Below are 14843 nucleotides of genomic sequence, written 5' to 3'. Positions count from 1 at the left end.
GTATATATATATATATATATATATATATATATATATATGTATATATGGTTTTGAATCCGTTTTACTTCACTTTTTTTTTTTATGTCTAAGGACATGGAGCCATCTATTGATGTAGTTAACGTTCACTTATGTCAAAGTTAATAAATGCTCAATGACAGTAATAATGGGGGTGATTTTGAATCCAAACGAACATACTCCTTATTCCAAACAATCATTCCACAAAGTTTGGTAGAAATCGGCTCAGCGACACAGGATTAGTTAGACGTACAAACAGACACACACACATATTATATATATAATAGATTCTCAAACGTTAGACTTAATAGTGTTGTCAATAGGCTACTTGTATTTAGTGTTTAGTATTTATTCCCAGTCTACAAATACAATGGTTAAGACTAATATAGGAGTTAAGCGCTTATAGTCTATTAGATGTCATGGGTGAAATAAGTGAGTCTTATTTGGGAACTCAGGTCTGGTATGTACATTTAAGGAAGCCAGCAATGAAGATTAGTAGAGTTTGCAGGAGAAATTGGAGGCTATCCTAATTAGAGTAGAGGCGATAGATAAAGAAAAGTATAAACTGTGGGAAATGGCAACAGGATTTCAAGAGGAGATAATATTTTTACATGCAAGGGATACATCAGATAACAATGACTTTCAGTAAGTTAGAAACATTACTATTAGGGCCAAAATAGTGGATTTGCTTGTAATGAGCGTATTCTATTGAGCATCAGATTTCAGCCGTTAACTTGTACAAATGAGGAACTATTGGGGGGGGGGGGCAAAAGGGACAGAGAAGAGTGTGAATTATAAACTTAACGAAGTTATAGTTATAAGTAATTATTTAAAAGACATGTGGATAGGATAGTCTGTGGGGGAGATAGGGAAAAAAAAATTAGATTATGATATCCAGGGGCATGGGTGGAAGATATAACTGACAGAGCAAGAGATATAATAAACGGCTAACAATGATGCAGCATTTTTTGTGCTCATAGTGAATAATGATGTAGAGAAAGATAGGTCAGAGAAGCTAATTGATAAGTACAGAGGGATGATAAAGACATTTAGAGAAAAGGGTCATAACTTGTCTCAGAGATGCTGCCGTGAATTGATTGTGAGAAGGAAATTATAAGTAGGAACACTAGGGCCGAATGATAGGCTTAGGTTAATATGTAAAAATGAGTAGATTGGCTGGTTGGACTTGTGGGATCAATAAGTGGGAGATGGGAGCTATTTGAAATGGGTAGTTCACAATTAAATGAGGTAGGGGCTGGCTTGTTTGCAAGGTCTATTAACTCAGCTGCAAAGGCCAGGTTAAATTAAATGCGGAAAAAATAAGATTTAGAAAAAACGTTTAGCACAGGAACAAAGTATAGGAGTAATTCTAAGTGTAGGCTTAATTGTTACTATTGTAATGCTAGAAGTATAAGAAATAAAATAGATGACTTTAGAGCACTGGTAGGAACAAAAGATTTTGATATAATGGAAATAACTGAAACATAGTTAAATGTTAACAATTTTTATGACAAAAATTTATTTGAAATATAGGGTTATAGGTTATTTATTAGGGATAGAGTAATAAAGAGAGGGGGGAGTGGCTTTATATGTAAAATGTGAGTTTACATTCTGTTGAAGTAGAAGATATCAAAGATAATAACAAAGAGATTGAATCCATTTGGATTTCTGTTAGCAGATATAAAGGGAAAAGGCTTTTAGTGAGAAATTGTTACAGACCACCAGATGATACTGCTGAAATTAATGAGAAACTTTGCAGTGAGGTTAGGATTTCAGCTCTTAATGAGGTCATAATTATGGGCGATTTTAATTTTAGACATACAGATTAGAAAATGTTAGAGTCAAACCACGAGGGAGAAAGTTTTTTGGAAAGTGTTCAAGATGGTTTTCTTTAGCAATTAGTCAAAGAACCTACTAGGAACAATACTATTTTAGATTTATTGTTAACTTCTAATATATAGAAATGATTGAGAGGGTGGAAATGGTGGAACATCTAGGTGCAAGTGATCATTGCTCCATTAGTTTCGATGTTTTTCTGTATATGAAGATCAGGAATAATGATACAAATTTCAAAAAACAAATTTTTAAGAGATGCGACAAGAATAATCTGCTGTGAATTTGGCAGCTGAGTTATTTGGAAACTTTGACGAAATGAAGAAAATTTTAATTTTTAATTGACTGGTATGATGGGAGATTTAGAAGATCAAGAGAGCTGGTCAAACAGGAAATTATGACATCAAAAAAGATGTATAAAAAAAAGGTTGGCTGAAAATTAAAAAAATAACAGTAAGGGTTTCTTTAAACACACTAAGTTAAATAAAATGTTAGGATGGGAATAAGGCCTTTGAGAAATGATAAAGAAAGGTTCGTATCTGATGATTACGAGATGGCTCGGTGATTGAATTCTGTTTTTTCTTCAGCTTTTATTAATGAAAATTTAAGCAATATTCCTCATCCTGAACAGTTGATAGATGGAAACAAGATCAAACAAGATGATCACACAAGTTCTGAGTTTGCTAAGAAAAAATTGTGAAGTTTAAAGAATAATAAGTCTCCTGGGCCAGATAATATTTCCCCAAGGGTTTTGAAGGAGGTTAAGTATTGGATATGTGAGCCACTTACTACTTTTTTTGCCAGTCCTTGAATAGTGTGAAGGTACCAGAAGATTGGAAGCTAGCTGATGTAACTCCTCTTTTCAAGAGAGGTGATAAAAATTGTCCCAGCAATTATAGACCCATTAGTCTTACATCAGTGTGGGAAAAATTTTGGAAAGTCTGTTAACAGATGCTTTGCAAAGTCATTTAACAAAGTTTAGAATTTTATTGGATAGTAAACATGGTTTCACTAAGGGAAAATCTTGCCTTATAAATATTTTGACATTCTTTGAAAAGGTTAATGCTTATGTAGATGAGGGTAAGGGTGTAGATTTCGTGTACCTGGATTTTCAGAAAGCATTGACTAGGTGCCACATAAAAGACTTGTACAATAAATTACTTACATTTGCTGATGATATTAAAGGTCTTAGATGTTGCTGGCTGTGGGATGAATGCTGCTGATTTACAAAAGAATTAGGTCATTTAGTGAGTTGGGAAAATAAATAGCAAATTGATTATAATTATAATAAATGCAAGATAATGCATGTTGGTTCTCATAATTTGAATTATAAGTATAATTTGGATGGGAATAGCCTTAATAGTGTCATGAAAGAAAGAGATCTTGGTATAATGATTGATCAGTCCCTTAAATCCAAGCAATGTGCTGTTACAATGTGATGACTAGCTGCCTTCCCTCTAGTCTTACACTGCTAAATCAGGGACGCTAGCGCAGATAGCCCTCGTGCAGCTTTGCGCGAAATTAAAAAAAACAAACAAACAATATGTGTGTGAACAACAATTTAATGAGATTAAATTAATAAATATTGTTATAAACTACATGTTTAATGTTGTAATTTAGATATTAGGTAGAGAAAGCTGCGGGTCTTAATTACGACGTTCAGATCAAAGATTTAATATATAGGCCTAAAATACCTAAAAAAGTTATAAAAATGTAAAGTTTTGTAGCATATTCGAAAGTATATTTACGAGATAGTTAAGAGTGTGTGAATTTTTAAAGAAGATAGTTTATTTGTTTTACATCAGTTAATATCATTTGTAACCTAAGTCAACAGTACTTTACGGCAGCATAAATGTATTCAACTTTCAAGACGATAGAAACTATAAAAAAGGAAATGAAGTATATTATTATAGTGGATTCGGATCCCCGTCTCACCAAACATGCTCGCCCTTTCAGCCGTGGGGGCGTTATAATGTGACGGTCAATCCCACTATTCGTTGGTAAAAAAGTAGCCCAAGAGTTGGCGGTGGATGGTGATGACTAAATCTGCGCTAGCCGTCCCTAATTTAGCAGTGTAAGACTAGAGGGAAGGCAGAACCCTCGTGTAGCCTTGCGCGAAATTCAAAACAAACAAACCACCATTGGCCACCTAGTGACCCTTTCTTTCAGAATTGTTTCCCATGTTGTTCATGCCACTGCATAAACCTTATTAAATTACGTGCATGGATTGAGAGATATGCCACTTCAAATAAACTGAAATAAACTGTAATATTTACTAAAATAATTTAATATGTTTTTATGTTATATTAAGTCTATTACAATTTCATGTTTGATTACAACATGTACGTTATCACTTTAGTACTTTCATTGGGTATCAAAGAACTACTATTCCAATATTTAAAATTTGGGTGAAATACGTGTTTTGTTAAAGTAAACCCTAAAAAAATACAGTACTTATATTCTTATTTTTTTACAGCTGAGGTATATTATTAGACATTCTTTCTGAAATAAATATAACACGACCTCTTTCTCTCTCCAGAATGCTCACCAGTGGCACAGCGGTATGTCTGCGGTCTTACAACACTAGAATCCGGGTTTTGATACTCGTGTTGGGCAGAGCATAGATAGCCCATTGTGTAGCTTTGTGCTGAATTACAAACAAACAAACATTCTACAGAATACTGTTTTTCTTATAATTCTACATTTTGCATTACCTCTTCTTAATGAGTTTATCCTGCACGTGTAATAGAATACAGTTGAAAAATCCAACTGTGGAATGAATTTTCTCAGTCTATGCCTAATAATTCCACGATGTATGCCATAATGATATAAGGACTTTGACGCTGAGATTTAGCCATTGATTACTCATGTAAGCAGCCTGGTTGACAGAGCTGTGAAGTAGGGGTAACAGAAGTATGCAATTTGGTGCCTTCCTGGTATGGCAGCGAAAGAAATTTAACTTTCTTACGAATGTTCCTATGGTTTGAAAATGTTTATGTTCATCATCTCACCTATGTCACTACCATCAGACAAAACAATCCAGATATTCCAGATGAGATCAATCGGCTAACTTTCGTTTCAAATGTTGTGAAAAACAAGAGGATGGACAAAACTCCATCCAATAAAAAAGACAGAAATGATCTTTCATTACAGTGCTACTAAAAGTGTTGTTGATATGTTAGCGTGAGATTAAGAGATAAGGAGAATAATTTGTCTAGCCAGAGGGTGTTCTAAGCTAATTGAACCCGCCTGTGTGGACTTTGGCAAAAAAGCAGACGATTATTCGAAGTTCAGAATACAACTGCAGTAACTCACACGACAGCATAATTAAATTATACAAAGATACTATTGTGATAAAAATAGAGAAAAATAGTTCGGCTTGTCAATTGAATTCTAAAGCAATATGGAATGTCGGAAAAATTTAGGACAGGTGGGACTCTATGTTTGTAATTAAGCGCGAAGCTATACGATGGTCTATCTGTGCTCTGCCCACTACGGGTATCGAAACCCAGATTCTAGTGTTGTAAGTCCACAGACATACCGCTGTGCCACTAGGGGACAAAAAAAACAAGTGGAGTGCATGCTGTTCATGTATTTTTGAATTTATCGCCAACAAGTCAAAGACACCTACTGTAGAAGAATCCTTAGCCCAACACACCCATATACTTACATTACTATATATATACTACTAAAAAGAAGCTCCCAACATTTGGCGAGCCGCACCCAGGATTATATAATGGTAAATGGCAGTAGAAGAAAACGTGAACGACAGTGGAAATAAGTAGGCCTATATACACACAACTGTAGTGGTAGTGCAAATAGTGTGAAAATTACACCATGCTATATAACCATGTCAAATTTTGATAAATGGGTAAAAAGAGGAAAGCATCTCGGGGTAAAAGACAGTGAACTATGAGAATTTGTTAAACAACAACAAGAGCTAAAGAGAGAGGAGCAGCAACAGAAGAGGAAGGAGGAGAGACATAGAAGAGAAAGTAGGAGAGACATAGAAGAAAAAGGAGGAGAGACATAGAAGAGAGGAAGAAAGACTGAAAGGAGAAAAGGAGAGAGAGAAGAACATGGGAGAAAGGAAAGACTGGAAATAGAGAGAGAGATAGAATATGAGTATAAATTGAGAAAGAAGATAAAGAGAGAGAGAGAGAATACGAGCAGAAATTGAGAAAGAAGATAAAGAGAGAGAGGAGAGACTAGAAATAGAGAGAATAAGAGCACAAATTGAGATTGCAAAGCTCACCCAACCGAAGGAAGAAGGACCAAAGAATGATAACAGAGTCAGGGCCAACCGACCCAAGCTATCCAGATTTGATGAACAGAAAGATGACATGGATGCTTTCCTGGAGAGATATGAAAGATTCGCCCACAGCCTGTCTCAGCCCACTTCTCACAGGAAAAGGCCTACAAGTATATGCAGACATGACGTCAGAAGATATCATGGATTATGGCAAGTTAAAAGTGGCCTTGCTGAAATGCTATGAACTTACCAAATAAGGTTTTCGCCAAAGTTCAGAGAAGTCAAACCTGACAATGTAGAAACTGTATTTCAGTTTGTGGCATGTCTACAGTGATACTTCACATGATGGACTGACATGGCCAAATGTGAAAATAGTTTTGAGGGACTGGTAGACCTATTAGTATATGAACAGTTCATGATCACATATCACTGTTTCTAAAGAAGAGAGCACCAAACGATGTGGAGGAGATGATTAAGTATATGGAAGCCCATGGAGGGAGTATAACTGACAGGTCCAAAATTTTCCAGTTAAAGTCGAAACCAGTGATGGCTGATCAGATGCAGTAATTTATCAAAGGGAACAGAAGGTTAATAGACAGAATAGAGAAGAGATGCTAAGAAGTGTAAGTCCACTACCAACAAGCAACAGCAGAAATCTCAACATAAAGCAGCTGGAGCTATTTTTACAAAAATAATGCTGGTAAGAAACAAGAAAAGAGTAACTGGCACCATGGATGTTACTGCCAGAAGAATCAGAATTAACACGTCAAATTCACCACAAAAAGGAAGTGAGAACCAGTCTAGTATTTGATGACCAGATGATGGGCAAAGTACATCTGTGTGTGCTAATTGATGGGACAGTGAGGAAGTTACTCACAGCAAAAAATAAAGGTGGATACTCAATATTATGTAGGAGACCTTTGAGGCCATGTGTATGAAGGCACATATATACGACTTGGTGATTGGAAACATACCAGGTAGTAGAAAGTTGGAGGAAAAAGACAGAAAGAAGACTGATGAAGCATCTTCAGTCTCCTCCAGAATTCAACAAAAAGAAAAGCAAATAAGACATCAAGCCCTGCTAATGTCAAAAGATGACATCCCGAATATAGGTTTGCAGAAACTGAAGGAAGCACAGAAGAAAGACCCTTCACTACAGAAATTTTGGGACCAAGCTCTGGAGAAGGTCGAGCACAATACAAAGGGGGAAGAGAATTAAAGAAGAGAGGACTGGAAGGTAGTGTTATACCAGATCTATAGTTATACTGGAGAAGTTAAACAGATCATAGTACCAACAAAATACCAGACTCAAGTGATGAAGTTGGCTCATAAATCAATTGTGAGAGGACACCTATGAACAAGGAAGATGACACACATAATCACCAGTAACTTCCATTGGTCAGGAGTCATCGGATATGTGAGTAGATTCTGCAGATCATGTGATATATGCCAATGGACAATACCTAGAGGGAAAGTAGCCATGGTGCCATTGGGGGAGATGCTCTCACAGAAGAGCCATTCAGCAGAGTAACCGTAGACTTGATTGGACCACTAGTGCCTTTTTCTGATAAGGACAACAGGCATGTTGACAGTAGTTGACTATGCAACACATTATCCAGAAGACATAGCACTGGTGAAGATAGAGAGAGAGTGGGAGAAGCCCTCCTTTAGGTATTTTGCAGAAATTGCGTTCCAAGAGAAATCCTGAGTGACAGAGGGGCCCAGTTTACTTACGAACTGATGCAAGAAGTGTGCAGACTCATCAGTACTCTGCAGCTCTTTATCACATCGTACAATCCTAGATGTAATGGACTTTGTGAGAGAATCAATGGAGTTTTAAAGAGCATGCTAAAGAAGATGTGCCAAGAAAGACCATGTCACTGAGACAGGTACTTGCAGGCAGTAATATTTGCTTATTGAGAAGTCCCACAAGCAATTACACGATTTTCACCCTTCAAGTTACTATATAGAAGAACAGTACAAGGTCTGATGCAAATATTTAAAGAGCTGTGGACAGGGGAAGAAGAGTCAGAAATAAGAAACACATACCAATATATTGTAGACCTAATAAACTGACTGGAGAAGACATGTCAACTCACTTGACAGAGCTTGTATGCTACTCAAGGCAGTGATAAGCATTCTATGACAAGAAGGCCAAGAATCGGCGTTTCAAGGTCGGACAGAAGGTCTTAGTTCTGCTTTCCATAGCTCACGAAGTACCCAACAGAAAGAACTACTAAGTGAATGTGAATGGGAAGACCAAGATATTCCATTCCAATCTGTTGAAGAAGTATTTTGAGAGAGAAGAAGACCTAATGGATGCAGCTATTGAAACAAAGATGATGTTGCAGGTGTGGCCATCATAGGCACAGAACCAGAAGACAGTGACTTTGTCTTTAAAAGGACCCACTAAGACCACTGGATGGAGATGAGACATACAAAGATGTCAACATCAGTAAAGAACTGACTGGCAAGCAGAAAAAAGAGCTATGTGACCTATTGTGCTAGTACAAATATATCTTCATGGATAGACAGGAAAAATAGACCTTGTGCAACACAAGATTGAGACCAAGACCAGGGAGCCAGTCAAAGTGAAGCCCTATCAGATGTCTTATCCAATGAGAGGCCTGATAAAGCAGGAAGTTGAGGCAATGCTGGAGCTGGAATCATTGAGCATTCAAATTCAGCCTACTGTTCAACAGATGTAAACATGAAGAAGAGGGAAGGATCAAAACACTTCTGCATAGACTTCCGGAAGCTGAATCTCGTGACGAAGTTCGACACCGAACCTATGGGCAAACCACAGGCTATCATGGCAAAACTAGATGGAGCCAGGTTTTTTTTCAAATATTGACCTCAGTAAAGGTTATTGGCAGATCCAGATGGGGATGGGATCTGAAGATAAGACAGCATTTGTGACACCAGATAGATGTTACCAATTTAAGTGGATGCCATTTGGATTAGTCAATTCAGCAGTGGCATTCAATTGCATGATAAAGAGGATGTTGCACAACATCACCAACCTCGAGCACTATGTGGATGACATTCTGATACACACTGCCAGATGGGAAGACCACCTGAAGAAACCTAGAGAGCTTTTTTGGCAAGTGAGGGCTGCAGGTCTTACCATCAGACCAAGTGCTACATTAAATATTCTGTACTGGAGTTTATTTGACACAAGATGGAGGACCAACAGATGGCCATGGAAAAGGAGAAGGTAATCCACATACAAGATACACCAGCTCTGACGACCAACCAGCAATTCAGATCCTTCCTTGGGTTAGTGGGATTCTACAGGAAATTCGTCCCAAACTATGCTGAAGTTACTGCACCATTAACTGATTTGATTAAAAAAGGCATGCCCAAGAAGGTGAAGTGGGAACAACTACATCAGATGACATTCCAGAAATTAAAGAACATGTTGGGAAGTTTGCCAATTCTTTGAATGTCAGACTTCAATAAACCATTCATTTTCAAGATGATGCTTTAAACATTGGAATTTGGGCAATACTCTTACATGAACATGAAGAAGGTCTGTTTCTGGAAATATATATAAGTAAAAATATGTTAACTAGTGAGAAGAACTACTCCATGATTGAATGAGAGTGTCTGACCATCATATTTGCCATTTGGAAGTTCCAGATCCATCTATACAAGAAGGAGTTTATCATCTGGACAGTCCATCAATTAATTGCATACATTCAGAGGAGAAAAATCGACAGTGCGAAGATCATGAGATGGGTGTTGTACCTTCAGAACTATAGGATCCATATTGAAGCCATCAAAGGAACTGCAAATGTTAGTACAGATTGTATGAGTAGACTTTGTGAATGAACAGTCTTTGCATATAGTGAAAAATATATTGTAAATATTTCTCTTGAAGAGGGGGCTTATTGTCAGGTATAAAAGACTGTTTAGTGTAGGTAGTATTATTAATCTATTTATTTTGTGTTTGTAATTCACTGATGTTGAGGATATTGAACATTGTGTTTGCAATCCATTGATGTCGAGGCTATGGAGACTTCTAGAATGCCTAAGTGATAGACATATAAATAGCTGCAACCAGACGAGTAGAAACAGAGCAAAAGTAAAGTCACTTGAAAGAAAAGTTCAGTCAGAAAAAAGTTACAAATTATAAAGTTAACTCTCGTCGAAGTGAATGGCCTAACAATTGATATATTAGAGTGACATTAACAGTTTGAAAGAGATAAGGAGAATAATTTGTCTTGTCAAAGGGTGTTATAAGCTAATTGAACCCTCCTGTATGGACTTTGATGAAAAAGCAGACGATTATTGGAAGTACGAAGATCAGATGATTATTGGAAGCTCTGGATACAACTGCAGTAATTCACGCGACACAGATACTAATGCGATAAAAATAAAGAAAAATTGTTCTGCTCATCAACTGAATTCTAAAGCAACTGAATAGGCTTAAGTGGACTTTGGACAAGAAGAAGAACACTGTATAGTGTTTAAGATATAACTATGATTGCCCTAGTGCAAAGAATCTTTGTAGATACGTTTAACTTGTTCCGAATATATATATTATTTTAAAAACAAGTGGAGTGCGTAGTGTTCGTTTATTGTTGAATTTATTGCCAACAATTCACAGACACCTACTGTCAAAGAACCCTTAGCTCAACACACCCTTATACATACATTACTATATATATATATATATATACTAAAAAGTAGTTCCTGACACAGTTTGTTTATCATAATATCATGGTCATTTCAGGGTAGGCATCCATTTAGTGTAACTTAAGAGCCTAGGACTTACGTACAAGGAAAACCAAGTTGAGTCAAACATGTCTGGATTATTACAGACGTTCGCTAGAAGGTCGGTCGAATTGACAGATCTCGTAACTATTTTATATTCGTGCATTTTACCGTGTAACATTAAATATCAGTATTGAAAGTCATGCAGGGATGATCTATGTATAGTTGTATCATCCATATATTCTTGCTTGCACCCTCTTTAGCACTGCCATCTCTACATCACTTTAAATTTACAAAACTTTACTTGTACCAATATGTTTATTTGGTTAGAAAAAGGATCCTTTGGAGTTCTTGTAAACATTTGTTATTCTAAACGGAGAAAAATGTATAGTATTCATATCTTTGGATTTTGTTGTGGACATTTCAGAATGGTAATGTGTGGTTATTTCATCCCGAGTACAAAACTATCCCAAGAGTCCTAGGACGCTGCACTTGTCATGAGCCTTATGAGGTTAATATATTTATAGCGAGTTCTGAGAGAAAAGTTTATTTAAAAATGCACATTTTTTGTTTGTGTAAAGCTACACAATAGGCTATCTACACTCTGTCCACCATGGGGATCGTACTCCGGATTAGAGCGTTATAAAGTCGTAAACTTACCGCTGACCCACTGAGATGATACACAAATATATGAAACAAATAATATATGTTGTCTTTCATCCTTAAAATGGTGAAAATGTGCTTCGAATTAATTGAAATTCAAAACAATGAAATAAAGAGGCAGAAAAACAAAACGTAACCACTCAGTACCTTGATTAAGTAAGCATACTGAAATAAAAATATTTAGAACTCAGAGTATCAGCAAGCGTATGAAAAATAATCTAAATTATCTTTATATTAATTTAATCTACGAAAACAGTTTAAAAACAAAAATAGCTTGTCAATTTCTGTTTATATATTTTTGTTAAAAACCGAAATGACAATGAAATGGATATGTGAAATTTAGTTATTTAAAGATAGTTCATACAGTCTTTGCTTGTAGTTAAAAACGAAACTTCACAATGGACTATATGTTCTGTGCCTACCACTGGTATCGAAACCCAGTTTTTAGCGTTATAAGCCTTCAGAGTTACCGCTGTGCCAATGTGGGCTTCAAACAGGTAATCGTAATTAAATGGTATAGAGAACTTTTTTAAACGAATGATTTATGAAAGAAACGAACAATTTTATAATTGAAACATTAACTTCGCTTAGTTATTCTCTCAGAAGGTAAGTATGAATATCTCTTCCTATTAACGACAGTCTCAATAGCACAGATTTCTTTGCACTGTGTGCATTGTTTGAGAAGGTTTTTTCAGTGATGTGTCAAAAAATGTTTTGCTATTTTGTTGCCATTGTACTGTACCTCAGATAAATATATAGTGACCTTACAATAATCCTAGAAAAGTCAAACTCTTCATTGTGGTATGACTTATGAAGCGTTGTGATTTTCTATTTCCGTGCTTTTTAAATGAACAAATGTAATCTTGACATTTAACTACTTCTACATACGGTGAATGTGATTGTGTTAATGCGTAAATAATGTATTGATGATATGTTTACTAAGTTTAAAGCTCAGTTGTTATCATTATTCCTGTGATGGTGTTTTTTATGGAATTTCTCCCTCCAAATTAGAGAAAGCAAAAACAGAAAAGAAAAAAAGATGCTATGAATAGTAATAGATACGCATGTTGGAAATCTAAGCTTGAGAAAGAACAGTCATATCCCTATTGGCCTAAAGTTTAGGAGTTACTAATGTGTTTATTAACGTTTAATTGAAATCAGCTTAAGAGAATCATAAACTGTTTCCATTACAAAGAATATCTTAAAACTGTCTTAAACCTACTCTACGTATAAAAATATTTCATTATAAGTAAAATCAACTTTCGTCTACCATTACTTATGTATCATTTGTATATACATTTGAAACTAAAAGGCCAACTCTTTAACACATTGATATTCTTTCAAGAGAAACACAGTATTTGCTAAGTCTTACTTTTTTTACTATAAGCCACATTCCTAATTAACAGTACATCTACATGTACTGCTATTTTAAATTTGCTGTCTTACTCCCAGAAAACCCTAATATCGGTTTTTTATGAATTTCGCGCAAAGCTACACGAGGGCTATCTGCGTCCCTAATTTAGCAGTGGAAGACTAGAGGGAAGGCAGCTAGTCATCACCACTCACAGCCAACTCTCGGGCTATTCTTTTACGAACGAATAGTAGGATAGACCGTCACATTATAATACCCCCACAGCTGAAAGGGCGAGCATGTTTGGTGTGACGGGGATTCGAACCCGCGACCCCCAGATTGCGAGTCGAGTGCCTTAACCACCTGGCCATGCAAATTGTTTCTTAACTTGCTTTGTTGAACTGAAATCTGAAAATTCGGTTTTTTACAATACATATAATTAATCAGTGATTGTTGTTTCCTTTTATTTTTGTTTTCCACCTTTGAATTAAGTTCAAGTGCAGATTGTTCAGAACAATAGACATTTATAAAATTTTAAAAAATCAGTTTTCTAAGTAGAATAGCTCAATGGACATTGTGATTAAGTTTTGTTAATATTTATTCTTGTTTTATGATAATGTTAGTATATTGTTTAACAATAACATTACTCTTCATCTAATCTTATATTTTATAAAAGCGTTCACCCTAATAATACATTTAGTTACTAAAGTAACTACCTTTCAAATATTTAATTTATTCAAATAACCTTTAGAGTTAGCTATACAATAATATTTCTAGATTATGGAAACGTTTTTATTGAGAGTTAGTTGCCAAGAAGCTCATAACTTATTGATTGAAAAGTCTTACAAAATACTGAAATAATCTAACCAAATCATATATTAAAGCTGTGAATGAAAATTATCTGTAATTTTTTCATATAATTCCATATTAGATATTATTAATGACTGAACAGTAAAAAGAAGGAGGGGGGGGGGTAATTGTTTTTGAATCACGTACTTGCACTCGTGCTTCGGTAAGATCTATTTTCATGGCCAACTCCTCGCGACAAAATACATCTGGGTAGTGTGTCTTATGAAATGCTTTTTCTAGTTCTTGCAGTTGGTAACTGGTGAAAGTAGTTCTGTAACGACGTTGTTTCCTCCTCCGAGTAGGCGAAAGGCTTCTGCATATAAAGAAAAGCTATATTCCTAAACATAATAAGAAAACATTTCATTGCTGAAACTGAAACATTCATACCGCTATAATATTCTACATTGCCACAAAGCAATGATATTTGACAGCACAAAATATAGAATGTCTAATAAACAACAAGTTAAATTTGTCTTTGCGACTTTGTGATATTATATCTTAGCTATTGAGTTGTTTGCTTTTTAATTATTGAATAATATATTTATCTTAATTTTCAAAGTGTACCTTTTAGTCTATTTTAATTATAGTTACGAATTAAATATAAGAGTTGCATCTATATATCGTGAATAATTTGTACCATTGCCTGATTTTTATTTTTAAAAATTTATAGCTTCCTTTTAAGATTCTTTTAAATCCACTAACACATGACGCTCTTGATGAAGATGTCCTCTCGAAGAAGTAGCGGTATTGGTAACACACACAGGGGAGGTCACAGGAGTTACGATCTCGCATACAGACGTGAAAACTTCAGATGAAAGCGTAGTTTCTGTGACTGTGGACAAGTATTCAGTTACACCTGGAATTAGTTTACGAAACACGTTAGAAAACATTTTTCTTAATACAGATATACTTGTATTGGAAATTAGGTGATTAGGCCTATTTGACTAAATGAAATTACATATAAATATTTGCACAAGACAAACGTTAACTGAAAGGTCTAGGCCACGCCCAGGAACGCCGAGTGCCAGCACGGGCCCCAGGGCAAACATCCTCGCCGGGCTCCCTTTTTCTCTCTCTCTCTTTTAACATTTTCAAAAATTTATTAAAAAGAAGACCCTAAATTAGGACAGCAACGAGCTCATAAGCCAGACAAAATCATAG

General features: G+C 35.6%; 1 protein-coding gene across 1 annotated transcript in view; it reads right to left on the bottom strand.

The window, feature by feature from the left end:
- LOC106457151 (segmentation protein paired-like) overlaps positions 1 to 14843 on the bottom strand; it is a 49367-nt gene that overhangs the window by 18730 nt on the left and 15794 nt on the right. Inside the window, exons 2-3 of the mRNA XM_013916536.1 lie at positions 14385 to 14538; positions 13830 to 13995 (exon numbers count right to left, since the gene is read on the bottom strand). Of these exons, the coding sequence (XP_013771990.1) occupies positions 13830 to 13995; positions 14385 to 14538 (320 nt within the window). The remainder of the gene's footprint in view (positions 1 to 13829; positions 13996 to 14384; positions 14539 to 14843) is intronic.

The sequence above is a fragment of the Limulus polyphemus genome, unplaced genomic scaffold (assembly GCF_000517525.1).
Source record: "Limulus polyphemus unplaced genomic scaffold, Limulus_polyphemus-2.1.2 Scaffold297, whole genome shotgun sequence".
In the NCBI taxonomy this organism is placed as follows: domain Eukaryota; kingdom Metazoa; phylum Arthropoda; class Merostomata; order Xiphosura; family Limulidae; genus Limulus; species Limulus polyphemus.
Note: the sequence above shows the minus strand (reverse complement) of the source record. Positions and strands in the feature narration are given on the sequence as shown.